This window comes from Thunnus maccoyii, chromosome 24 (assembly GCF_910596095.1).
Source record: "Thunnus maccoyii chromosome 24, fThuMac1.1, whole genome shotgun sequence".
NCBI lineage: Eukaryota > Metazoa > Chordata > Actinopteri > Scombriformes > Scombridae > Thunnus > Thunnus maccoyii.
In genome coordinates, this window is record NC_056556.1 from 20,395,582 (window position 1) to 20,422,846 (window position 27,265).

A 27,265-nucleotide genomic window follows, 5' to 3' on the forward strand; every position below is an offset into this window, starting at 1 on the left:
CCCCAGATTACTGCTCACACAGATGCCTCTGTAGTTGCCAGGGTCCAATTTATCTCCACGCTTATGTATTGGGAAAATAAGCCCCCAGCTCCAGATCTCAGGAAAGCAACCTGATTGAAGAACGAGATTGAACAACTGAAGCAGGGCCTGTTTTAGCTCAGGGCTGCTGTGTTTCAGCATCTCTGTCCTGCTGTCGTCAGCTCCACATGCTTTCCCAGACTTAAGTGTTTTTATGCTGTTTTCTAATTCTTTCATTGTTATTAGGTAATCAAGGGAGGTTCTGATTATTTTTGATTGTTGATTCAAGGATTGTCAATTTTTCTCTGTTTCTGTTCACGATTGAGATTGTGAGGTTAGGTTGCTCATATAATTTTTCAAAATGTTCAATCAATCAATTTTTATTTATATAGCGCCAAATCACAACAAAAGTCATCTCAGGGCACTTTTCACATAGAGCAGGTCAAGACCGTACTCTTTAATTTACAGAGACCCAACAATTCCAAATGTTACCATTTTGTGGGCCAAGTTGTCTGTTTTTTTCTATGTTTTATTATCTGTTTGTATTCTCTCAGTTTTCAGCATAATTTTGTCACAAGTCTGTGTTTTGTGGCTGACAGTGTTTTAGGTTGGACTGCTGTCTTAATTTTTTTCTGACATTTTTGCAGTCCCTGTCATACCACTCTTTCTTTTTTAGTCTCTGTTTAGATGCAGAGCTTTTCTTAGTAAGACCTGCTTTACTGGCTGATTTATAGTAGATTTCATTTATTTTTGTTACAGCCAAGTTTAATTAGTAAACTTCCCCACACTGTTACGAGGGAACAGCTTTCTGTGTTCCAGGAATTTACCATTGAAGTCAATAAGGATTGCAGTTTTAGGGTGCTGGTGACAGAGTGGTCCTTGTTCCTCTGTGATTGGTTCTACTCTGGCTGGGCAAGGGGCTGTGTGTAAGGCTGGAGGGGCAGTGTTGTCTTGTGGAGGGCTGGCTTGTCTGGCCTGTGATGCTGCTTGGTTGCTGGAGCCACTAGGTGGAGGGCTGGCCTGTGATGCTGCCTGGCTGCTGGAGCCAGTCTGTGAGCCTGTGTCTCTAGTTTAAGTTTGAGGATGCTGCTCTGTTGCTTCCATCCTAAGCAGCCTCTCTTGATAAGAAGGGTGTCTCTCTGCTCCATCTCCTTTCTCACCTGACATGTTCATGCCTGAGAGTTTCATTTGCTCTATGAAGCACATTCATACTTTCTCTCAACTAACACCAGTATTGGTTTCCTCTTTAAACAGTTTCATTTCATTTTTCAGCTGTTGAATTGTGTCAGACTCCAACAGTTTGGGTGCGTCCAAAATTGCATACTGTGCACTACATACTCAATACGCGTTAAGCATACTTTTGTGTGAATAAACAGTAGTATTTGACTTTTTGGATGCACTACTCAGCCTATTACTACATCACTTCCTGAGAGCATTAGTTGTAGCGAGACGTATTACCATAGTAACCTCACATCTACCAGCATCTGCAATACCTGACAGCAAGCATGATGAACCTCTTGAGTTTTTGGTTAATCTTCACATCTGTAGGAGTACTAGGGCTGTTAGAAAATGCGGCCCTTGAAGTGAAACCCACATTTGCTGCGGAGGTTGTTGCCTGTTGTGCTATTCTTCACAACATCTGTTTGGAATTGTGACGTGGTTGATGAGGATGTCATGGAGCCTGCTGATGAAGACAATGGGGAGTATCTGGCTGTGCTGAAATAGCATCAGGGGACACATTAAGGGACACACTGTCAGCAGCTGTTTCAGTTCCTGAGGCTGCAGTACCTGCCTTACAAGAGCATGACTGTATGAAAATATGTGAAAATACTATTGTGGCAAAGACTGTTCTCCCATTAATTCTTTTTCTTGTAAATAGTTTGTAAATATGTGATCTTATGTGAGCATCACATAATATCCTATATGGTGTGTGGTGCATAGTAGTGTAGTATTGTATAGTATAGTATAGCACTGTGTATTTTAGTGCAGTAGCCTATATATTCAGTGGTGGTCAATCAATACATATATATATTTTATATTAGTATATATTTGATGGTTTTAATTAGGACAATAATACAGTATATTTTGATTGTAATGTGAAATCACTTCTTTATTAAACTTTACTGCTTGCTTGTAATTGCTGTGGCATATGCATTAAAATAGAGCAGAACATATTTCTCTTTATACTACACTACACCACCCTACATTCTACATAATAGCTACTACAGAGGAGGGAGCATTAAAATTTATACTCAAATACAAGACCCACTACATTCCAAATATTGTACTCAATTAGCCTACAAGTAAATGTATTAATTAAAAGCAGTTATTTACTCAGGTAATAGTCCTTGTCTCTTCTCTCCTCTCTGTCTATTCTCTCCCTCTCTCTTCTCTCCTCTTTCAATTCTCTCCCTTTCTCTTCTTTCTTCTCTCTCAATTTTCTGCATCTCTCATCTTTCATCTCTTTCTTTCACCTCTCTCAATCTCCCTTACTCTCTCTTGTGTCTCTGTTTTTCTCTCTTCCTGTCTCTCTAGCATCATACCACTTCCATGATGCTACTGTAGCCTCACCACCGTCAGTACTAACTCCTGACTGGGGACATTTCAAGTCCTACAAAACATGAAAGCATAAATATTAACCAATAAAATAAGATTTTTTAAGACTTACTGTTGTGACAACTGACCAACTTACTTACTTTAAATTTTCCCATTTTTTTCTTCACCCAGGCAGGGTTCAAGACTTCAAGAGACCAGTTTCTTTGACAAATGTCCTAAAGGAAACACAGTTATGTTCACAGTTATTATTACAGCAGACTTTATCAGATGCAAACAGTTAAGAGTGTTTAGTTAAGAACACACAATAAAGAGCAGGGTGTCTGCAGGGTCCACCAAGTCAAGTTAAGACTTTTAAACAAAGTTTTTAAGGACTATTTAGACTGCAGTTTAAGACCTACTTCACAACTGTTAAGGCCAAAAGCTTCATGCTTATTTCCCAGACAAAAATTATCTTTGTCAACCTTTTTGTTCGGTGGCAATTAATTAATTTTATAGTACAATTAAGTGAAAAAGAGTACTCATAGCATTACTCTTTGTTTAAAATAATAAGACATTGTTAGACCTGGAAGGCTATTGAATGAGAGTTTTTTAGACTTTTTAAGGACCCACGGGAACCCTGAAAGAGAAACAGCTGTTCCTTTGAACTTACTCAAAACCTTTGATGGTGGTGTTGCGTTTGCCTGTGAACAGGCTTTTGAAGGCTGCGCGCCAACGGATCAATTTCTGTCAAGTCATCTGTCAATGGGGAATCAACATGAATTAAAATAAATTTAGCAATAAGCACAGGAAAAGAGGTAACTTCCTAAATTACCTGGGTAAAGTTAAGTACGTCCCCCTATTCCCTCTCATTTATGTCACATAACATTGCTAATGTTAATTAATGGTAACGTTAGTTGGCTCTTTAGTTAACATAGTTAACATTGCAACCACAATAGTGCATATACATACAATGATGTGACCAAATGATGAATGAACTAACTTTAAAAAATGTATTTCGCCTCGTAAAGTGAAAATATATATATACTCATACATACATATACATTGTGGGATATTTATGCCAGCTTAGTGTCCAGTGCTTGCATACTGCAATATTTCCCAGGAAATAATATGCACTTCATGTACTATTGGTTTCATACTATTGGTTTTGGACATCAAAAATCTCACATACTGTTTCAGTGTATGTTAGCATGCGATTTTGGACGCACCATAAGTTTTGTTTGAATTCTATTATCTCCACTTATAGAAGGGAGAGACATTCCTGAATGCACTGCACTGACACTGGTGTCCTGGGTGTCTGAGTGCTGTTAAAGTGGGCAGGCGAAGGAGTGCTGGAGGCTGTGTGTACATGGGAGGCTGGAGCAGTAGTGCTTGGATCTGAAGGCTGGGAGGGTGAACCTGCTTGAGCAATAGCTCTCATAGTTGAAGCCTTGGTGTTTGAGTCTATTTGTTGCAGTTTGCTTCTGTATTTCTTATCCTCCCTGCTTCATTGGTCATGTCCTCTGGGTAGTGGATCACTGAACTATCTAGGCTCCATCCATCTGGTTGTAGTTTTGGGTCCATTATTCTTCTCAGGAATGTGCTCTTCTTAAAATTGTTTTTTTTTTCTTTAGTTATCTTGTTTCTTGTTGTCTTCCCCTCCCTTTGCTGTCCTTTTTATTAGTTTTGTCCTGGTTTAGGTCTGTGTCTCCATGGCAGTTGGTAGCTGACAGTTGACACTTGGTGTTGTTAACAATTAGCTGGTTAGGTAGCTAGCTTCTCCCAAAGTTTTGTTTGTTGATTTTAGTTTTCTGGTTTTTCAGATTGCCTTGAAACTTGCGCAAATTCTTTACATTGAATTAAATATAAAACTTACCACTAAACTTGATCTAAAAGTAATTAAATCATTTGCTGTATGTGAGTGCACCTGTGCATAACCAGGCATTCAGACCAAAAACAGCACTAGGTTTCTTTGGTAATGCACCTGATGCTGTTTGGTAATTGCCAAAAGACTTCCCCACTTCCGCAGTTTAGTTACAGCTGTTGGGCCTCCACATACAGTCAGACAAAGATGGGTTCCTTTTTTCTTCTGAAACAAAGGATCAGCGCCTAAAGGCTGATCACAAACTCCATTCCCCAGCATGCACCATTTTCTCACCTAGGTGTTAAACAGGAAATGGCCTCAACACAGACTCTGATTGGCAGAGACGCATCAACATGACAGGGAGTCATGGCAACGGAGCCGTGACGTCATTCCCCCTTTTAAACACGGGCCGGGGGAGAGTCTTGTTCTCTTTCAGGTATTCTTGCTCAGGAGAAGGTTCGCCTTTTCGATCAGCTCGATCACCAATGAAAGTGACTCGTACACGTGTGCTATTCCCCCTTTTTTATTTGGAGCTTCTCCACTCGCTGGACGAGACGAGACTTCGACCCGTGTTCTTCCGAACACCAGTAACATTACCGGATCAGCGAGAGACTGCTTTTTGCAACCCAGCACTCTCATTTGATACCTGCAGAAGGGAGAAAGGACTTTTCTCCACGAAGACGCAGACAACTTCTACGCCCCAACTTCTACCGACTGAGTCGACCATTCTGTGTTTCTTCGCTGCCCCGCCAAGAAACCAGCGCCATCAGTCTCGAGAAACAAAGACGGCTCCACCAGCATCACACATTTGAGGACCTGCTGCTGGATTTCACTGATGGACTTTTACACACACACCGGTTCGCTCCGGAGAGCGACACAAGTAAGAGGTTGTCTTGGCAGAGATAGTATTAAAATTGTGTGTTTATGAGCTCAGTGCTCGTATCGTTGTCATGTGTTTTAATGTTGCTGTACTCTGAGGAGTATTTTTAAGTTGCTGCCTGTTTAGTTTTGTGTTCACCACACTAAACTGTTCATGTTATCCCACTCAGGATTTCTGTGTATGTGCCACCGCGAGTGAAAAGTAAGTTGCTTTGTCAGTCCACAACCAGACAACGTGCGTACAGGCTACCATCTGTACACTCGCTCTCTGTAGACAAAGCAACCGCTGCTCTCCCCTCACGGTCATGGGACCGAGAGTCGATCTCCTTTCTTCTCTTTCCCCCACACACACACACACACACACACACACACACACATTCACCTAACCATGCACGTTTTCCATACATCTGATAGTCAGATAACAAAGGGCCATAGCGCCGTCTTGCCCCTTTGTTATCCGCCATCAGACACGTGAGTGCAGAAACGCCATTGACCACCGGTCGGCGCTATCTGTTATTCTTAACCAGAACTCTGCGGCGCCTTCCGCCGGTTGTTCTCACATGACGCGACTTCCCCCCGGAAGCCACGCCATCTTGAATCACGTGCATCGTCACGTGATCCATGCCGGCCATCTTGTCACACACACACACACACACACACACACACACACACACACACACACACACACACATACACACACACTCGCACACACTTTGGTTTACCTGTTTGCCTTTACACAGCTGCTGATTTATGTGTTTTTCTTTAGTATTAGTTGTGAGCATAGTATTTATTGAAGCAATTGTTGACTTTGTTAATCCTTGTGGAAGTTAATAAATACTATTTATAGCTTTTAAAGAGAAGTTTCTTGTCATGATTGTGCATCTTTTATTGTGATAAGTGGCTGAGAGTCAGTGCTCGGACTTTCACCTTTACTGTTCACTTAGTGGTGTTGATACACCAGGTATTAGCTCCCCTTAATTGAATAATTTGTTGATGAGGCTATTTTTACAGTTTGGTTATTGATCCCAGTCTCCGGGTGGTGCCCCGCATTATTAATTAAGTTTAATAATTTCTGGTCAGATGTTCCTGATTCAGCAAAGCAAAGCTCAGCTACAGCAAGAAGAAAACCTAGAGCAGCCCCCCCCCACTCATGCAGGAGGCCAATGCACCGGATGAAGCCAGTCTGCTGTCTGCATGCAACTTCAAGCTCCGCAGGCGAGGGAGCTTGCCCTGCACAGGAAACTTGAAGCTGCCCAGCTGCAGCAGCTGACTACTCGAGTTGACGCGCCCCAGGTGTCTAGCAACCCATGGTGACGCAGCCTCCAACCTCTCCATTCTGGACACATACCAAGCTTCCTCAACGGTCCACTCATGGAGCATGACCGCTCCACCATCTTGGGATGTGCTGCAGTCTGCCCTGAGACAAAGGGGTCAGTACTACGACCACACTCCCTCCACACTGCGAAGTACAAGGTACCGGTCTCACCACCATGATGAGTTTGGCTATGAGGGGTTGATGCAGATGGCCCGCTGCCGCCAAGTTACAGTTTGAGGACCCGTCAGATCGAGTGTCTCGCCCGTGATGTAGAGCAATTCGACCCAAGTAGTCACGAGTCAAACATCGATGATTATCTCAGAGAGATTGAGCGGTGCCTAGTTGATCTTCCATACGCCTCCTCACGCGAGAAACTCAAGCTGGTGTGGAAAACAATGGCGAGAGAAGTGCATGTTTTTATGGAAACTGCCGGCAGAGACCAGAGACTGGTACCTAGCCCTCTGTAGAGCCTTGCGGGAGGAATATTCGCCATACATGGACAAAGCCTCCGCCACTCTCAGGGCCCTTACCATTACACAGAGGAAGCACGAGCCTCTGCGTGAGTATTACAGGTGTCTGAGAGCCACCTACTTTCAAGGGCGCAACGCCCCTGGCTTGGAAGAGGAGCAAGCCTTCCGATCCCTCTTCCATCACAACCTCCATGATAGCATCCAGTACGATGCAGGAACTCAAGAGGTACGCTCAGCTGGCATGGGAAACGCGCATCTGCCCAACCAAAGGGCATGAGACGGAAGCCAGAGTCCTGGAGGTCCGAACCTCGGAGAACGACACCCTGATGCTAGAAGGCGACGAAGTGCCTCGCACCGAGGCAACAGGGTGAAGCACAGAGCCGAGGAGGTGGTGGCCAAGCGCAGGACCAGGGTCACTTTAAGCCACGAAGGCAGGACTCTCACCAGGCGAAAGGGAGAGTCCATTTCGAGCAGAACTCTAAGCATCTGAATCAGTCAGGTAAAGCTCTGAACAGGCAGCAGGAAAATGGAGGACTTGATGCGGAGATGCTTGACTGAGGTGTCAAGGCAGTTTGAGGCACCTCGCAGCCTTCCAGGACCACCGGATCCCGCAAAGGATCCCGGTCAGGGTCCCTCGTCATCTTGACTAGGCCAAGTCCCCTCCCCCACCTCCGCCAAGGTTTACTTTGTGGACTGGGGAAGGGAAACAGAGAAGGCCAAGCCACTACCTCACTTAAGCACTTCTGACCCTCAACACACCCCTTTCCTGACTTTCCTTGGTGACCTAGTCCGCAAGGGCAATGGTCACCGCATCTACACCTCGGTGGTGGTAGGGGGGTGCATCAGCTCCCTGGCACTACTTGACACTGGTTCAGAAATCAGTCTTATGTGTTCTAGCATGTTAGCAGAGGTTGCCAGAGTGATGCTCTCACTTGGCAAACCCCTGCAAATCGAGGCCTGTAATGTGAGTATAACTAGTTATACCCAGAACAGGTCTCCCATCACCCAACGCACTTGGATCGACCTCACCTTCCGAGAAATGACTCTTGTGCACCCCATCAACATCTGTATCATTGATACAGATCCTCTGCTCATCGGACAAAATCTGCTGGACTGGCTGGCCCCCCTCATCGACTGCCACTGTGGACTTATTTGGGCTCAGATGGATACCCCAAAGCCACTTGTTTCAGGCAGCCGCCCGCCAGCTTCGTTGTCGTCCAGGAGTCCAGAAGTCCTCTGCTGATGATCATGCCTCTTCCAGAGCCCGAGTCTGGCTCTGAACCTTCCATGCTGCCGTTGCACGTGCAGCCATTGTCTGACAGTTCCAGCTCCTTGAAGGACCACAAGTCCTTCCTTTGCTCACTGGAGAACTTGAACTCATCATTGTACAGCCCCCCTGTGGTCGGAGGTGTACACATTAACGGTGTCTTGACCCCCAATGCGTTCGTAGCACTATGGTCGGAGAAATCCGCCAACAGTCAGGACCTCTTTAACGACCTCTGTCAGCGCAGCACACCTCCGTTCTTTGCACAGCAAAGCCACCGTGTCCTTTCTGCAGGATCGCCGCAGATGCTCCTTAAGGCCATCGGAGTGTGTGCTCTCTCTGTCAAAATCGTGAGGAAACAGGTCGAACATTTCTTGAGCGTTGTCCCGTAATTTCAAATCTTGCAGATCTTGTCAGGCTGGGTGCCAAGCTGGACACAGTGACCCAAGTCCTGTGGTCCCAGGCCAATGCTGAATCACACCCCCTGACCGTCGAGCCTGCATACATGCTATCAGGTCAGGCCAGACGATCCCCCAGGCATGTCAGGTTGCCAGTGTAGCTGATCTTGTGGTTCCTGTACGAACAGCAGGCTTCCCCATCCGCTTTGTGATCTCAAAGGACAGAAATCCCTGGGTCACAAGCTTTCTTCCAGCCTTTGCCCCTCTTCTGGGAGCTCAACCGGACAGTCTGTGGTACACCATTGCTCGCCTTGGACAACCGCTCTATGTACATTCTGGTGCACAACTTCACTCACCTCCCAACCCAGGTAACGCTGCGTCGCCCACTGGGGATGTTGATTGATGTCTCCTTCTGTAACTTCGAGCTGACGGTGTCAGTTGTAGGAGAGCTGCCTCCTTCCCTAGCTAAAGACCATGACCTGGAGAGTGTCCTCTTCATGTACCTGACCAAGATGATCACTATCATCCACCACGAGACGCTGCAGAGTGAAGCTATCTGCAGCGCAGCTCCGAGTCCCAAAGGTGACATGGTTGTGTACGCCCTCGTGATTCAACCCAGAGACACAGCCTCAGGTGCTGCAGTGACTCAGTCCCCGCCTGAAGAGCCTTACCCCGGCTTTCCTCGACCAGCTGCTGCAGAAGCAGAACATTCGGGAGTGTAATTCCACCTACAACTCTCCGATATGGCCAGTGTTGAAACCAACCGGCAAATGGCGCCTTGACCATTGACTACTGCCCTCTCAACAAGCAGGTTCCGCTTTCCCGTTGGCCCATGATTCACTTGGACCAAGAGCTGGCCAAGGTGAAAGGGGCTCAGTTCTTTTCTACCGTGGACATGGCCAACGGTTTCTCGACCATGAGGGTTGACCCGTACAAGCTGGCCTTCTCTTAGGGCAATCGCCAATACACATGGAACCGTTGCCGGTTCGGGTATTCAAACTCCCCTGCCGAGTTCAACATCTTCCTCCACAAAGCAATGAGCAATGCCGCCGCCCGTGACCTCATCTATGTGGACGACATCTTGATGAGGAGTCGGACCTTTGACGAGCTGAGATTTGGCATGCGCTGAACCAGCTCTCCGCCACAGGTGCCAAGTTGTCACTCAAAAAGGGTCAATGGTGTCGAACAAAGGTCAAGTGTGTGGGATTGACAGTGGGTGCAGAAGGTATTGAACCCCAATCAGGGAAGATTCAAGCCATCCGCAACATCAAAGCCCTGACAAATGTGTCGGAGCTCAGGAGCTTCTTGGGTGTCTAACTACTCTCGACAGTTCATTGAAGACTATGCAGAGATAGCCAGACCTCTCACAGAGCTCCTCTGCAAAGACAGGTCACTCGCGTGGGAAGAGCCACAGTAACAGTCCTTTTGCCATATGAAGGACAAACACTGCTCAGCTCCCTGTTTGGCCTACCCAGACAAGGACAGAGAGTTCTACCTGGAGGCGAGATTCTCTTCCCACTGCGTGAGTGCCGCGCTGGCACAGAAGTACGACACAGACAAAAGAGCTGTCGCCTACACGAGCCGACCCCTGAGCAGCGTTGAAATGAAGTTCTCCGACTGTGAGAGGGCCCTTCTCACCACGGTATACCAACCTACCTCGTTCCCATGAGTCTGGTTGAGCAAACCCTCAGATCCGCAACAACTACTATGGTACAGTCATCACAGACTCACCTGGCATATAGTCTTGGTAGTGCAATCCTGGTTTATGAACCCACAAAACCTGGAGATAGGGTTTCTTCTCAGTCTTCCCATAATAGAATGGTAAAATGTGTATCGGTTAAAGTCAGTGCTGAATGTTGGGTTTTGGCAGGACAACACTCATGTCCACCTTAAGACACCACCAACACTCGCATACCATGATGATGACCCCTTGCTCCACCTTAGTCCCAACTGTAACTTGTGCACCAAAACTAAGCATGTTCACTGGGTTTGTCCAGGCAGTCCCTTCATTTAGGATGTTAGCAATTACCTCTGTGGCATAAGAGACGAGTCCCCTGAATAAAAGTGTCAGGGCAGACTGTCTGTTAAAGACGAATGTATGGACACTAAGGTAGGACGAGTGGGTAATCGATGGCCCGTTAGCACACCTGCTAACGAAGCCCTTATGGCGTATGATCGTCATGACACAACTACGAAATTGACCCGACCCAACCAGACGATGTTCTTGACGGTTCCTCATGGAGCCACCATACACTTTGGTGACATTGTCCTCCATCATCTCAACCCTGACCAACACGACACGGAGATTGAGATTATGGACGCAAATTAGTGAAATTCAGTTTCAAACCATCTGGACTCACTATGGCTTACTTTAGCCACAGGTCATCACCCTCCCAGGAACATCATGTCAGTTGGGCTGCCCTTGGGCTCCTTCTTAGTGGTTGGGTCATCACGGCAGTCATTGCACACATCATGTTCAAATACATTTGCAGGTTGTAGGCCAGACTTGACACCCTCTTGGTTGTCTTACAGCTCTTCGTGCACAAAGGAGTAGGCCGGTCTCTAACCCCTCCTGCTTTTCTTCACCCCTACCTTAGGCCTTCCCCTAGCGTTAGTGGTGAACATTGAGCAGTCAAAGATTGTAAGTTGTAAGGTAAGGTGTAATGTATTTTCCTTCCCTCTTTTGATGTGTAGCGTAGTTTAGAAACCATCTGCCCAGATGAAACTTCATTGCTTATCTGCCCAGAGGCTAAAACCTCTGCTTATTGAACTGTACAGACTCTGACTGTTCCTCAGGTATCATGGACTCTTTGTTTCAGGGATATGGACCACTCCTCAGAACAAAGGGGGGATGTTGGGCCTCCACATGCAGTCAGACAAAGATGGGCCTACATGCAAACCCTGAGGTGTTCCTTTGTTCTTCTGAAACAAAGGATCAGCGCCAAAAGGCCAATCACAAATTCCATTCCCCAGCATGCATCATTTTCGCACCTAAGTGTTAAACAGGAAATGGTCTCAACATAGTCTCAGTTTGGCAGAGGCTTCCCCTCGGAATCCGCGCCATCTTGAATCACTCTTGAGGCAACTTTTACAGTTTGGTTATTAGTCCCGGTCTCCGGGTGGTGCCCCGCATTATTAATTAAGTTTAATAATTTCTGATTTCATAATTCATAATTATCTCTGATAATTATAAATTATAGCTAGTAACCATACACACCCCATTCAAACCCAACACAGCAATTAACTAGCATTAGCAATAGCTAGCTAGCAAAAACTATTCATGAATACAAACACATGGATGAATAACATTTATTGTCTTTTCGGGCTCTCACCCACTCTAATCCCTCATCCATATGATCAATGTTCTCTCACCCATGCAACAGTTGAACTGATCAGGGATCAGATAAATGCTACAACTAGGGTTGGGCCAATGGGTGATGCCATCGTCCATCGCTGATGGCTGACAGTCATCGACCACTGAGCCTCTACCATCGTAACATTGTGATTTAAAAGTCCCCCACCCTCATCTGTCCATCTTTTGCATAGATTACATTACTCTTATTGGCTTTTTACTCATGAAATTTACAGTAATGCAACAAGTGTAGTTAGCTGTCGTCAAGTCAATCTGGTTCTCTGTCTCTCCTCTGCTCTGCTCAGAGGACAGACACTAAGGCATGGAGCACTCAGCCCCGCTTGCAGTAAAACAGAGGAGAGGAGAGAAACTTAATGGGACCATAAATGACAGCTAAACGCAGTAGATGCTCACACTGACCTGAAATAAAATAATTACACATAAAATAGGTAAATAACATAAATAAACAGTGTCTACTGCGTTTTGCTGTCATTTATGGTCATGTTAAGTTTCTCTCCTCTCCTGTTTTACCACAGGCAGGGCTGAGCACTCTGTGAGTGTGTGTATATGTGTCTTCTGAGGAGCAGAGAAGAGACAGTGAACCAGGTGAAGTACTCAAGTTGACAACAACTACACTTTTTACGTTATTGTAAGTGCAATTAAAGCTTTGCAAGTAAAAAGCCAATAAGAATAATTTATCACTCCTCCCGATATCATTGCAATGTTTTACCGTGGACATTGTCATATGCCATCTCTGTTGACAATGTAGACAATATGCCAACCCTAGCCACAACAGCACAGTGCGCCTTTTGTATGATAGTATGTGTTGAAATTGCTGGAGGGATTTCTTCTTGTATCAAGCTACAGGGAGAAAAAAGTGCATAGTTATTTTCTAAAAACAAAAGCTGGGTTTTTAGCTCCTCTAGATGTTAAGTCCAGAATCTACAGAGGGTTAGAGTCTGCAAAACAAGACTGTGTCCCAACTGTTTTGACCTTTTCACACAGGTGCAAATGTTTGTGAATTGGCTGCACAGGCTCGTCTTGTTTTTCCAACTGCTGGCTGCACACACACATACTTCTCCACCACTTCAAGCTCTGTGCTATTAATACCTCATAAAAGCATGTTATCAAACTGCATACTTTCCATTAGCACCACCTCTCTTCCCCCTTCATCATGCATTCTTCCAACCAGCCATGTCTCTCGTTCTCTTTCCGCTCTTTTTTTCTATTCCTGTCTATCTCTTTTCTGTCTCCTTTGTCTGTCAGCTGTCCTCTCTCTTTACCTTTGTCTGCCTCCATCTCTCTCACGACTTCATCCATATTTACTAAGACTGACGTGTTTTCCACGTCTTGCTCCTTGCACTCAGGAGTCAGGTGATAAGTCTTTGGTATGTGTGTGAAATCAATAGGTGAAAGGCTTATTGTTACATATTTTCCATTCAACAAAGGATTTTTGTCTTGAGTTTAAATGCAACTGAAAGCAGATTGTCAGTTTGCTCAGCGGTGATGTCATTATTTTCCATATTATCTCTCTCTCTCTTTGTCTCTCACACACACACACACATACATACACTGCCCTTCATTCTGTATGATTAGTCAGCATCGGGTTGTATCTGTCAGTAGAGGGATAGGAAGAGAAAAAAAGGGGGAGGGACTTGTGGGTAATGCGTCATCGGCTGGCAGGGACTCATTTAAGTGGCTGTGGAGCAAGAGAGAGAAAGAGAGAGAGAGACATGACATTTTCGGCACTCCACACCCAAATCTCTGGAAAATTCCTTCAGTTTTCAGGCTGCTGCAGAGCGGGCTCACTGATGTACTGAGAGAGAATGGAAAAGGCTGAATAGTAAGTAGACAGAGCACTGAAGTGAAGCAGAAAGGAGCCAGACGTTGAATGTTGGATTTTGTCTTTTTGTTGCAGTTTCAAGTGTTGCAGCAGGTTATTCAGAGTGGATAACCTTTGAATCTGGGTTAGGAGTCTATATATTGACTGAAGTGACTTGAATGTAGCACAGTGTATCTCTAACATTAGGGATTGGTTCACTGTGAAGACAAAAGAAGAGATACCAGCGTTTTACCACCACGTGAAAAGAGCCAGTGGTGGAAAAAAAATAACCCATTTCCGGTTTGGGAGCATCTATCACTTCCTGCTCATCTGTCACCCTGGGGAAGGCAACGCTCCTCCGACCCCCCCGATTCCCCCCTTCCTCTTCCTCATCATCACCGACATCATCCTCGCCACCACTGAAGTCTGTTTCAGCGTCCCGTTGCGTCCTGACCTCAGGTATCAGGTGGAAAAGGTTTAGGTTTCCCGGATCGCCCGTCATGCACATCAAGATGACCAAGTGTAACCACTTCTGCCTGGCCGCCTCGGTGACCAACCAGGAAGTATTCAATTGTCCCGAGGCACAGGTAAGAGAGCACTCTGCTTTCTTGTGCTGCTTTCGCTATCTAGGTTCCCTAAAAATGAACCAACACTACACTTTGTTTTGCTTATAGTTCAAACTGTACAGGTTCATTTCTGAAGACTGCTACAAATATTAATATTTTTCGGTTAAAGGGGATTAAGGGAAGGGAAACTGATGAGCAGGATTACCTGAATTTCACCCAGAGCAGTGAACCACATGGGGTTAGGTTTAAGTGTGTTATTATGAGACTTCCTATGGCCAGGCTGAATACTCCTTCCTCTTTTGACTTCCACATGACTCACTGCACAAGTCAATGGCTAGTGACTGCTCTTGTGGTGCAGTACAGAGCAGTGGGTACAACACTGACTCCTCACTGAAGGTGACAGGGACAACTTGTGAAATGCTATTATTATACAAATATTCATTGATTTAAAACCATTTGTTCACCATTACTTTTTCAGCCTTGGCTGGGAACATGCTGTATGCATCTTTTGTAAAGTTGCAACTTTCAGTAACTATCTTATCATTTTTCAATAATGTGTTGCTATATAATCTTATTAAAACCTCAAATAATCTAAAAAAACAGACTTTATTTTTAGAAAAAATTCAGAATGTAGGTGTTCTGAGAAATGTGCAAAGGTTACGTGCAGTGAAGTACAGTATATGCGCTAATAACTGTATGCATTCAAATGTATAATCTTTTCAGAAGTCAAAAATCATTGTACAATAACATACTTCATTTATGTTAACTTTAACTATATGAAGTGGAAGCAGTGGTACTGGTTCATTGCATTGTGTAGTCTACATTGCCCTTACCTTATTATTATTATTTTTAACACTTAATAACTTCCTTAAATAGCTGGTCACTGTAATTTTTAACAAACATTACTCAAACTGGCGGAAATAATGCATTTGTTGGACTATTTTCAGTGTGGCTCATTGATGTGATTTTCAGTATTTGGACAACAGTGGAGTCCCAGAGGAATAAGATATATTCGGCTTTAATAGACACATGATACTGCACATGGAATTTGTTGACAATAAGAAAAAATACACAATATCATTAGTCTTATCCTTGAAGGTGTGTTCAGACTTACTGTAAAGCGCATTTTCACCTTCTGTTATTCAAGCAAATTTGACTACTGGACTGTTTGAGCAGTCCCTATTTATTTGCCAGCCCTTGAGCGGCGTATGCATTTGACTCCACTATTGTTTGTCTATCCTGTTTGTGTAGCTCAGTCTCTGACTGATCTCAGAACCCACTGGGAACCTCAGTTCTTTAAGTTACTTCCCTTCCAGTCTCTGTCCTTTTTTGTCTTTTCTCTGTCTTCATGAATTCAAACAAAGTAGTTTTTCACTTTTGATGGAGCCAGGCTAGCAGGTTCCCTGTTTCCACTTTCTAAGCTAACATTTGCACCTCAACACCTCACAGGCCCTTCTATATACTTGACATACAGAGATGAAAATAACACTCATCTTTCCATCTGACTTTTGAATTTGACAGCAAACAACCGCTCCCCAAAATGTTCCCTACTGCATTATGTTTTTTTGAGCAAATTTGACGAGACATGGCAGGTTTTAATAAAGGCTCTTGCATCATAGCAACTAAGTGAAAACAACTTAGTCAGGGAGTCATTACTGTGACTAGGCTGCACAGACATGATCATTATTTGGGAGGCCTTGCTCTCCAGCATCATTATGGCTATTTGCTGGGATCTGCTAGAGCTCATCATTTTGTCTTGTTGTGTAAACACTGACCTAACTAGGCTCAGATTGAGAAGAGGGAGTGTTCAGACGGCTGCTGAAAATGTATTGCTTTAATAGCCTGTTCCTACAAAGGCAACTGTTTCATTAAACTGTGTGTGTGTGTGTGCGTGTGTGTGTGCGTGTGCGTACTTAAGTAGCATCCCATAATTTCAGATATGCTGTCATCTCAAGTGTTTATATTAATGGAATTCTGTCAGCCATCGCTATGTGTGTCCTCTTGGAAGTGGTAGCCAAGGTCAGCCGTCTGGCTAATTTTTCTCTCTTAATTAGCTTCTATAGCAATAATTGATCATCTAAAAATGAGGACATAGCTCTCCCTTGCTGACACAAGGAGCACACGCAGTAAGAAACACAGGCTGCAGGCTCTCTTGAGCAAAGAGGAGGGACAGATATAAGTGTCTGGTAATAGAGGCTATTTTTATAAATTTTATTCATACTTCAAGTCTCATAACTGTATCCACTGCTGCCTCTGGCTCACAGTATTTAGTATTTTTAGAGAAAGATGAGCTTAAGAGAGCAAATTGAGTGGAACTGGAGGAGATTGTGCAGAAGCTGGTCTAATTTTCCTGAATTCAATCATCATGTCAATCTCTTCCTCCACTTTTCCTCCCCTCTGTTCTTCTCTTTCCAGGCCAGCTTTGAGGCCTTGTTCCGTTCATTCGACCCAGAGGTTCAGTTCCAGTACTTCAAGTCTTTTCGTCGGGTCAGGATAAGTTTCAATGATGCTCTTGCTGCAGCTGAGGCAAGACTCCGACTGCACAAGACTGACTTAAATGGCAAAGAGATGAGACTCTACTTTGCTCAGGTAATGTCTTTGAAATTCATCTTTTTCCACCTGCTGCACTGGTCTGCAACAGCCAACTGCTTCTGGATTTCTGGATTTTAGAACTTTTTTCAGTCACATCTTCCTGCCATTTGTATGGAGGTCCAAACTGCTCAATATTAAACTTATAGATATATAATTGTGAAATAAATAATCACATGCATAGATTGGGTTAAATATATAAATGAACCAGTGATATATGAAATAACTTTACACATTATATTGGTTTGAACCCTGAACAGTTAGAACCCTATTGAGTTTGTGCTGGTTTATTATTAGGGTTGAAAGGCCAAGGGATAGAGCCCTATTGACTTTGTGCCAGTCTATTAGGGTTCAAACCCCGAAGGGGTTAGATGTGGTGTCAGGACAGTGACAGTTACATTTTGACAGTGAAAATTAAATTTGGCATTAAAAACAAAACTAGAACTGAAAAAGGAAACATTGCCATTGAAAAACTTGAATTGGAAAAGTTGTATTGGCACTGAAACAAGCATTGTTCCACAGAAAAATAAAACACGGACATTAAAAAAATTACAATCTTACAATTTTTTGCATTATAATGTGTTTTTCCATGTCAATCTTTAGATTTTTTTCTTAATGTCTGTCTTTTTTCAGTGACAGATTTTTTTTTAAGCTGTCAGTTTTTGGGGTTTTTTTCAGTGTCACTGGTTTTCAGTTTTAACTTTCTGTCAACATTTGACATGAAGAGGATGGCCCATGCTGGCCCTACATTACCCAGTATGCCTTGCGGTCTGACAAAGATTACCCCAGAGGGTTTAGAACCCTTTTGTGTTTGTCTGGGTTTATTAGGGTTCAAACTCTGAAGGGGTAGAACTCTTTCCAGACCAGCTTTGGGAACAGATCTATCAAAGCATTTGGTAGCTTTGGGAACAGGTCTACTAAAGCATTTTGAGCCCAACCCATAGGGGGTGCTAAAAATGTCACAAACGCGTCTCTGAAAACCTGGTGGACAGAATTTCACCAAAATTGGTGTGCATGCTGTGGGGGCAAGTATCAACCAAAATCTGAAGTGCCATATTGATTGGTGCAAGTGGGTGTGGCCTATCATATATTTGCTCATAACTCAAGATGCTTTTAAGCAATCCTTAAAAGATTGGAGACATCCTGCAGAGACATCCTGGAGACATCCTGCACTATCTCCTGAACATACTCACTAAGTTTTGTTTGAATGAGATGAATGGTGGAACTTTGCACAGTGCACAATTATTTAAATGCCACAGGCTTTGTGATGATGAAACAAGTATAAACAGAATTAGTAGCTGAAATGAGTTTTCTCACCTTTGTGAAGCCTGACACCCACTTGTTGCTGTTCTTGGCTTTAATGTTGGCCAATTGAGGTACTTCCTTCTGTTGAGTGCAAAAAGGTGTGAATCTGCTAATTGCCGCTTGCGGCTATATTTATTATTACTAATAGGGTTCAAACCCCAAAGGGGTTAGAAACCTTCTGTTTGTGCCAGTTTATTATTATTATTATTATTTTTCTGCTGCATTTGCTCAAATTTGCGTGAACTTGAAAGGGCAAAAACCATGAAACTTGGCCCAACAATTGGAAATGATGTGTATGTTCTTTAGGCTTGACGCAGTGGTTGATGTTACCTGTGTTACACGGTGTTGGGGCATACACCATTACATTACTTACCGGTGTTGTCACAGGAGTTTATCAGTCGATGGGAAAATTTCCTCCCCTTAGCATCCCAATTAGCCAGATGGTGGTGCTGTAATCACGGCCCAAATTGGTGCAAGTGGGCGTGGCCTATCACATATTTGCTCATAATTCAAGATGCCTATGAGCAATCCTGATTAAACTCACCAGAGACACTTGGCACTGTATCTTCAACATACAGTACAGACCAAAAGTTTGGACACACCTTCTCATTCAAAGAATTTTCTTTATTTTCATGACTATGAAAATTGTAGATTCACACTGAAGGCATCAAAACTATGAATTAACACATGTGGAATTATATACTTAACAAAATTGGTGAAACAACTGAAAATATGTCTTATATTCTAGTTTCTTCAAAGTAGCCACCTTTTGCTTTGATTACTGCTTCGCACACTCTTGGCATTCTCTTGATGAGCTTCAAGAGGTAGTCACCTGAAATGGTCTTCCAACAGTCTTGAAGGAGTTCCCAGAGATGCTTAGCACTTGTTGGCCCTTTTGCCTTCACTCTGCGGTCCAGCTCACCCCAAACCATCTCGATTGGGTTCAGGTCCGGTGACTGTGGAGGCCAGGTCATCTGGCGCAGCACCCCATCACTCTCCTCCTTGGTCAAATAGCCCTTACACAGCCTGGAGGTGTGTTTGGGGTCATTGTCCTGTTGAAAAATAAATGATGGTCCAACTAAACGCAAACCGGATGGAATAGCATGCCGCTGCAAGATGCTGTGGTAGCCATGCTGGTTCAGTATGCCTTCAATTTGGAATAAATCCCCAACAGTGTCACCAGCAAAGCACCCCCACACCATCACACCTCCTCCTCCATGCTTCACGGTGGGAACCAGGCATGTAGAGTCCATCCGTTCACCTTTTCTGCGTCGCACTAAGACACGGTGGTTGGAACCAAAGATCTCAAATTTGGACTCATCAGACCAAAGCACAGATTTCCACTGGTTTAATGTCCATTCCTTGTGTTCTTTAGCCCAAACAAGTCTCTTCTGCTTGTTGCCTGTCCTTAGCAGTGGTTTCCTAGCAGCTATTCTACCATGAAGGCCTGATTCACACAGTCTCCTCTTAACAGTTGTTCTAGAGATGTGTCTGCTGCTAGAACTCTGTGTGGCATTGACCTGGTCTCTAATCTGAGCTGCTGTTAACCTGCGATGTCTGAGGCTGGTGACTCGGATGAACTTATCCTCCGCAGCAGAGGTGACTCTTGGTCTTCCTTTCCTGGGGCGGTCCTCATGTGAGCCAGTTTCTTTGTAGCGCTTGATGGTTTTTGCAACTGCACTTGGGGACACTTTCAAAGTTTTCCCAATTTTTCGGACTGACTGACCTTCAGTTCTTAAAGTAATGATGGCCACTCGTTTTTCTTTACTTAGCTGCTTTTTTCTTGCCATAATACAAATTCTAACAGTCTATTCAGTAGGACTATCAGCTGTGTATCCACCTGACTTCTGCACAACACAACTGATGGTCCCAACCCCATTTATAAGGCAAGAAATCCCACTTATTAAACCTGACAGGGCACACCTGTGAAGTGAAAACCATTTCAGGTGACTACCTCTTGAAGCTCATCAAGAGAATGCAGAGTGTGTGCAAAGCAGTAATCAGAGCAAAAGGTGGCTACTTTGAAGAAACTAGAATATAAGGCGTATTTTCAGTTGTTTTACACTTTTTTGTTAAGTACATATTTCCACATGTGTTAATTCATGGTTTTGATGCCTTCAGTGTGAATCTACAATGTCAATAGTCATGAAAAGAAAGGAAACTCATTGAATGAGAAGGTGTGTCGAAACTTTTGGTCTGTACTGTACATACCGAGTTTCATTCAAATCCGATAAAGGTGGGACGAATGGCAGAACTTTGAGTGTGCAATTATTGAAATGCTGTAGGCTTTCTGATGATGAAACAAGTGTGTGATTGGTCTCACTCCTTCCTTCAAAGCTTGAGCTGCCTTCTTCTGTTGAGCGCATAAAGGTTCACAGTTATATTTATGGTAAAGTTTACTTCAGATTGCCCCTTTTCAAGTATTTATTTTTATTTCATAATGGAATTTTTACCAATGACAATTTATTTCATGTGACAATTTAAATCATTTTCATCATTTCACTTTTTATGTCATGGCACTTTTCATGATAGGAGTTATTAGTTTAGCAAGATTAAGATTTTTTTTATTCTAAACATGATCCATGGAGAAAGACACAACTCTATGAAGTAGGGGAGCACGATTCAGGAAATCTCACGATTTGATTCGATTCCGATTCTTGGGGTCACGATTCGATGCACAATCGATTTGCGATTCAAAATCAATTCTCAATTCAATACATTCATAGATTTGATTCTAGATTGATGTTTTGAGTTACTCTTTCCATTTGACTGCAGTAGACACTTTTATAGGTCTCAAAGGAAAAAAATAACTCTGAATCAAATGTAAACATTTATTACTCAATGTCAACTCTGAGTAAGATTTATTTTCCTTTAGTTCATTCAGTCATCAGGAAACCAAGGCAGCCCTGAGACAAAGGGTCAAAATGAATACTTAATACAAAAATAAAAATGATTGCAAAGATAAACTGCTAAGTGTAAAACGTCAAATAATAACTTAAATTCCCACTTCAGTTAACAAAATCAAACAAACAATAGTTGCCTACTACATTTAGCTGCAAAGTGCAAACAAGAAAATTGATCACTATTAGCGGGTGATTATCATAACCGATTTAGTTTCTTTTTCTTAATTTCTCATGCAGATTACCATATAATTGATATTTGTATATTTACTACACGAATATAAAGTAATGAAACGGGCAGCTTCGCTATTTACTGAATTTTATTGACTGTTTCAAAATACAGAACAGATGTATTAACGCTTTCACTGCTGCATCTCGTTGGCCCGTTTTTGGCAGTTTGTCATAAGCTTCAAGGAGACTACGTTTTTCATTGAGAGAAAATTCATTTCTCATTCCTGTCCTCAGATAACCAGCCGGCAGCAGACCTGTTGTCCGTTGTGTGTTTAGGCTGCGGGGGGTGGGGGCTGCAGGGGCCGCAGCAAGAAAGTTCAACCAGAATCAACTTTTGGAGAAATGCAATCTGTAACACTGGACAACGCTGCCCTATGACAAAAACATTACTAGGTAGAGGGGAGGACATTTTTCTTCGTTTGATAACATTAAAAGTAAAGTAAGGCTCTGCTGACGGCTTCCTGACTCATTTCAAAAAGACGAGAGAGAGAGGCAGTGGTCGAGTGAGCTGGAGAGTAAATAAAGAGAGGGAGCGCTGGTAACGTGAGTGAGGAAGTTGGTGAATCAGATCAATAAAATGTTATTTTCCGACTGTTTCACAGCGGTTATAAATAAATAAGCCCACAGCCACACAAACCTGTGGAAGTGCGCTGCAGCGCCTGATAATGGCTTTAGTCTTGTCAAGCTCCTTCTTCCCTTTGAGATAATAAAATCCAAAATATGTCCAAATGATCGCCTTCACTGCCAGTGGGACAGGTTGTATTTGTTTTTCTGTCAAGCACTCTATTGCTAACGGCCTCTCCATGACACACACTTCACTTCCTTCTTGCCCCCAGAGTTGGGTCCGGGCGAAAACTGGCATGGTGTCATTGCGCCATCTACGGGATTTAGCAGCTAACTCATGTCAGGAAAAAATGGAAAACAGCGTTATGTCAAGACTGAAAAATGTGAATTGATTCTTGGAATTTCTGAATCAATTCTGAATCAGCAGAGATAGAATTGCGATTCTTATGTGAATTGACTTTTTTGCGCACCCCTACTTTGAAGAGTAAAAAGACAGTCTTGTGCTTGTTCTCACCAATAGGAGCTAGCCAACACTGCTAACACTGGCTCTTCAGTTTGATGCTGACATCCAAATACACTGACTCACCCTAGTTAGTTAGCAGTTGTTGAATTAAGAGGCAGGTGACAATGCCACTGTCATTAAATGTGAATTCATGAAATAGAAAGTGACATTATGAAATGAAGTGTGACATGAAACAAAAGTATAATTGGGAAACAAAATAGGGCATTTTGAAATAAAATTGTCTTTAATGAAAGCAAAATGAACTGTGATTATTTTAATAAATCTGATGCAATAACATTTCACAGTAATGAGTTGATTTCTTAAGTTATCAGATGTTAACATTTATATTTAAAACTGTATATTGTCCCAATAAATACAATACAACAATAAATAATTGGTTAATTAAGATTTTACGCAATGTATTGACGTGATTATTTATTTCATAATGCCTTATTTGTTTAATATCAGTTCAAATATAACCTTGGGCCACCAACATTCAAAGTTTCTTAGTGTATTTTTAATCCGACTCCCTGTCCTACTCCACTGTCACCAAGACCCATTTCTACTCTTCTGTCCTACAGTCTGTTCACATAGGGAGTCCTCGGCTGGAGCCTCCCAAACCTGAGAAGCAGTTCCTGATATCCCCCCCCGCCTCGCCTCCAGTCGGCTGGGAACAGTCTCAGGACGCCACCCCAGTCATCAACTACGACCTGCTGTGTGCCATCTCAAAACTAGGACCAGGTACAATAGCACTCTCTTTGATCACACAACATCCTGGAATTTTAAATTGTCATATTGCTATATCATATTTAGTCTTATATCTGTGTTTTATAAAGTGCACAGGCTGTGATTCTGGGAGCTGTTCATCACAAAGTAAAAGCAAATATAGACTTTAAATCAAAGCTGACAGGAACTCAGTAAAGACGATGATAAAAGGGATACTCACTGCTTTTCAACTTTCTTGATAGGATTGTTGATCAAATCATGCTGCAAAATCACTCTATCTTCAAGACAACAACCCCAGATTGCCCAAGATTATGTAGTCAGGCAGACAATGGCTTCTAAAGTGGCTAACATAGCTTGTTCATTGTTTTGACTGAGCTTTCACAGTGGCATAGGCATAAACTTGCCGCAGTGCAAACTGTAGCTACAGCTGGGGGCTGCATGTCTGACAGTATTGTGGAAACATCAGACAAAACTGTTTGAAAACGTCACCTTGGGCTCTGAAAAATTGTGATGGGCATTTTTTACTGTTTGTCTATCTCACATATTAAAGACAAAACAAGTATTTAATTAATCTGAAAAATCATTGACAGATAAATCGATGATGGAAGTAAGTTAGTTGCAGCCCTATTATCAACAAATAGGAGCTTGTATGTGATTGGAAAACTGCTAGGTGTACTGTCATAAATATAGGTAAGATGCATATGGAGTCTGGAGTGTACCACCAGAATAATTAGTAGGGGTTTAGCACAAACCTGTATCTGTATCTGTTTAAGAAGTAAATAGACAGATACTTTATTTGTCCCTGTGGGGAAATTTGTTTGCAGCACAATCACAAGGCATTTCATCATAAAAGTCACAAATACACATACTTTTACACATACCAGGAGGAGGAGGACAGTCCAGACCAGCTGGACATCCTTTGTAACCAGGAAGGAGTGGTCAAAGTGCATGTGGGATAGGTGCTAGTGCATTAGCTGTTTAAAAACTGAAGGGCTTGTGGAACAAATGAAAACTTGGATCCATTTTTAATGAATAGAGGGGGCAATATCGTTGCCTGGATGGCAACAATTCAAATGAGGCAAGGGGGTGCAGTCTTGTTTGCCCTCTTCATCACTCTATCTCTGTAGATGCATTACATACTTGGTCACATAATCCCTAACAGTTTACTGGCTGTCAGTTTTTCTGACAGTCTTTTTCTGCGCGTCAGTAACATTTCTAAACCAGCAGATGATGCAGAACATTAAAACACTTTCAATAAAAGCACTGTAAAACATTATATAGATGTTTGATTTTTAATTAATTTGATTCTTGGAAGGACAGCCCTCTTTTGTTTTTCTCTGAGAGAAAAAAAAGTGTTACTGCAGTCACTTTACTAACCCCCACCAACAATATGGTTAGGCAATTAATCTATTGTCATCTCCATCCTGTTCCCTTTTTCATGGGCCTAAGGATAAGTTTTTAGTTTCTTGGGTTGGGCAGGTGTTCAAGTCGAAACAAAGGGGTTGCTATTTTAATCAGCAAACAGATGCAATTTAAATGTCTTAAGGAAATCTGAGGGAGAGGGTAGGATTATCACTGTGTTGGCAGAAATTCAGGGACAGTCAGTGATACTGGCTAATATTTATGCGTCAAATGGTTCTTTATAGACCTTGAGAGTAAATTATTTGAGAGTAGGGACTTCCCATATCACTCTGGACCAGACTTTAGATCGGAGTAGCTATAGAGGTAGTAAACTAACCAACTCAGTTCTCACAGTGAAATTTATGTACGTCTTTGTGGCTTACAGATGTGTGGAGGATGTTGAATCCTACAGGCATGGATTACACCTATTACTCTAATGCTCACAAGGTATACTCAAGAATTGACCTATCTCTTACTTCCATTTCTCTATTTCCTGCTGTTTTATCCTGCTCAATTGGGACCGGGCTAATGTTAAGTTGGACTTATAACCATACTGTGAAACAATTAGATCATCTAGATGGAGATTCAACTCCTCTCTTTTACAGGACCCTGTTTTCAAAGAAGGGCACACATTAAAAACTACATGTAAATCAATGTGCCCACGGCACCCTCTGCTGGTATTGCCTGGAAGGCAATGAAGGCTAATTTTAGGGGCTATATCATTCAATATCCATCACACAGGAAAAAGCTTAATACCTTTCAGCTCACCCAACTAGAGAAGAAGATAGAAATAGCTGAGACTAATCTGAAGTAGAATATGTCTGCATCTAACTTGAGGGAGTTAACACAACTCAAATATGAATAGAACTGTATACTCTCCAAAAAGGTAGAGTTTCTCTTGTTTCAGGCAAGACAAACTTACTTTGAATGTGGGGATAAGGCAAGGAAATTTTTAGCTACATACATTAAGCAGAAGCAGTCAAGCTCAGCAATTCCTGCAATATAGTCTCAGGGAGGGAATCTTGTGTCCAAAGGATATTAAAGGTACATTCAGGGTGTTTTACACAGATCTTTATACGTTAGAATACTTAGCAAGTGATGAAGATAAAACATCTTTTGTGGATGATTTGAACCTTCCCAGGCTCAATTAGGAACAGCTGGAAGCTTTTAGAGAAGGTAAACTGCCCCTTCTTTATCACAAGCCATTAATATCCTTTTTCTAAGGATCCGTGTGACTGTAAAAGCTTCTGACCAATCAGCTTGATCTCAACAGACTGAAAAATTTTATCGAAGGTACTGGCCAATAGAATTGACAAAGTGATCACATCTCTAATTCATCCCGATTCAGGTGGGATTCATTAGTAAAAGACACTCATCTGATAACATAAGATCTGATACTTGATATAATGTGGTCAGTCCAGGATTTAAATTGTCCAATTGCAGCTGTTTCACTAAATGCGGAAAAAGTGTTTGATTGTGTGGAATGTAGATACTTGTTCCACACTCTCAGAGCCTTTGGGTTTGGTCAGCAATTTATGACATGGTAAGAGGTTCTGGATAATCAACCAGGGGCAGGGGTGCAGAGAAATGGAATCATTTCTTCCCATTTCACATTAGGCAGAGGCACTAGACAAGGCTTATGTCTTTCTCCTGCACTCTTCTGTTTAGCACTGGAACCACTAGAGGCTACAAAACGCTGAAATGACACCTTCCCAGGGGTCAGAATAGGGAATACAGTTCACAAGCTTATGTTGTATGTGGATGATATTTTGTCGATGGTATGTGATCCGGTGAGGTCCATCTCAATCTTGCTTAACTCTACTGACTCATTCTCAAAACTCTCTGGGTATAAAGTGAATTGGTCAAAATCTGAAGCACTCCCACTGACTTCCTAATGCCCCAAATCCTTTTTCCAAGCAGGGTCATTTCAATGGCCTCAAGAGGGTATGAGGTCTAGGTACCTTATACCCTCTTGAGGGCTTTTTATTTCCTCATTAATTGAGTGATATTGTGTAAAAAAAAAAAAAAAAAAAAAAAAAAAAGAAAAAAACTTTGAGTCAATCAATCAATTTTTATTTATATAGCGCCAAATCACAACAAAAGTCATCTCAAGGCACTTTTCACATAGAGCAGGTCAAGACCGTACTCTTTGATTTACAGAGACCCAACAATTCCCTCATGAGCAAGCACTTGGTGACAGCAGTAAGGAAAAACTCCCCTATAACGGGTAGAAACCTCAAGCAGAACTTGACTCTTGGTGGGCGGCCATCTGCTTTGACCAGTTGGGTTGAGAGAGAGAAAGAAAGAGGGAAAGGGGGGGGCAGAATAACAACAATCATAACGTCATCAGCAACAGCAACAGCCAGGGAAGGATGCCAACAGGACTGTGAAGGACCGCGAAGGCTCGGCCCAGAACCCAGGGTTTCCTGCGAGATGAGAAAGCACAAAAAAACTCCGGGGAAGAAGCAAAGTTAGTGACATGCATTGATGTTACATGAATGCATACAGATGGAGAGGAGGAAGAGAGAGGAGCTCAGTGCATCATGGTATGTCCCCCAGCAGTCTAG

The 27,265-nt window shown here is 42.8% G+C and overlaps 1 protein-coding gene across 1 annotated transcript in view; it reads left to right on the forward strand.

Annotated features, from left to right (window-relative positions):
* rcan1b (regulator of calcineurin 1b) overlaps window positions 1–27,265 on the forward strand; it is a 50,449-nt gene that overhangs the window by 17,305 nt on the left and 5,879 nt on the right. The window contains exons 3-4 of the mRNA XM_042404537.1: window positions 16,896–17,069; window positions 23,153–23,312. Of these exons, the coding sequence (XP_042260471.1) occupies window positions 16,896–17,069; window positions 23,153–23,312 (334 nt within the window). The remainder of the gene's footprint in view (window positions 1–16,895; window positions 17,070–23,152; window positions 23,313–27,265) is intronic.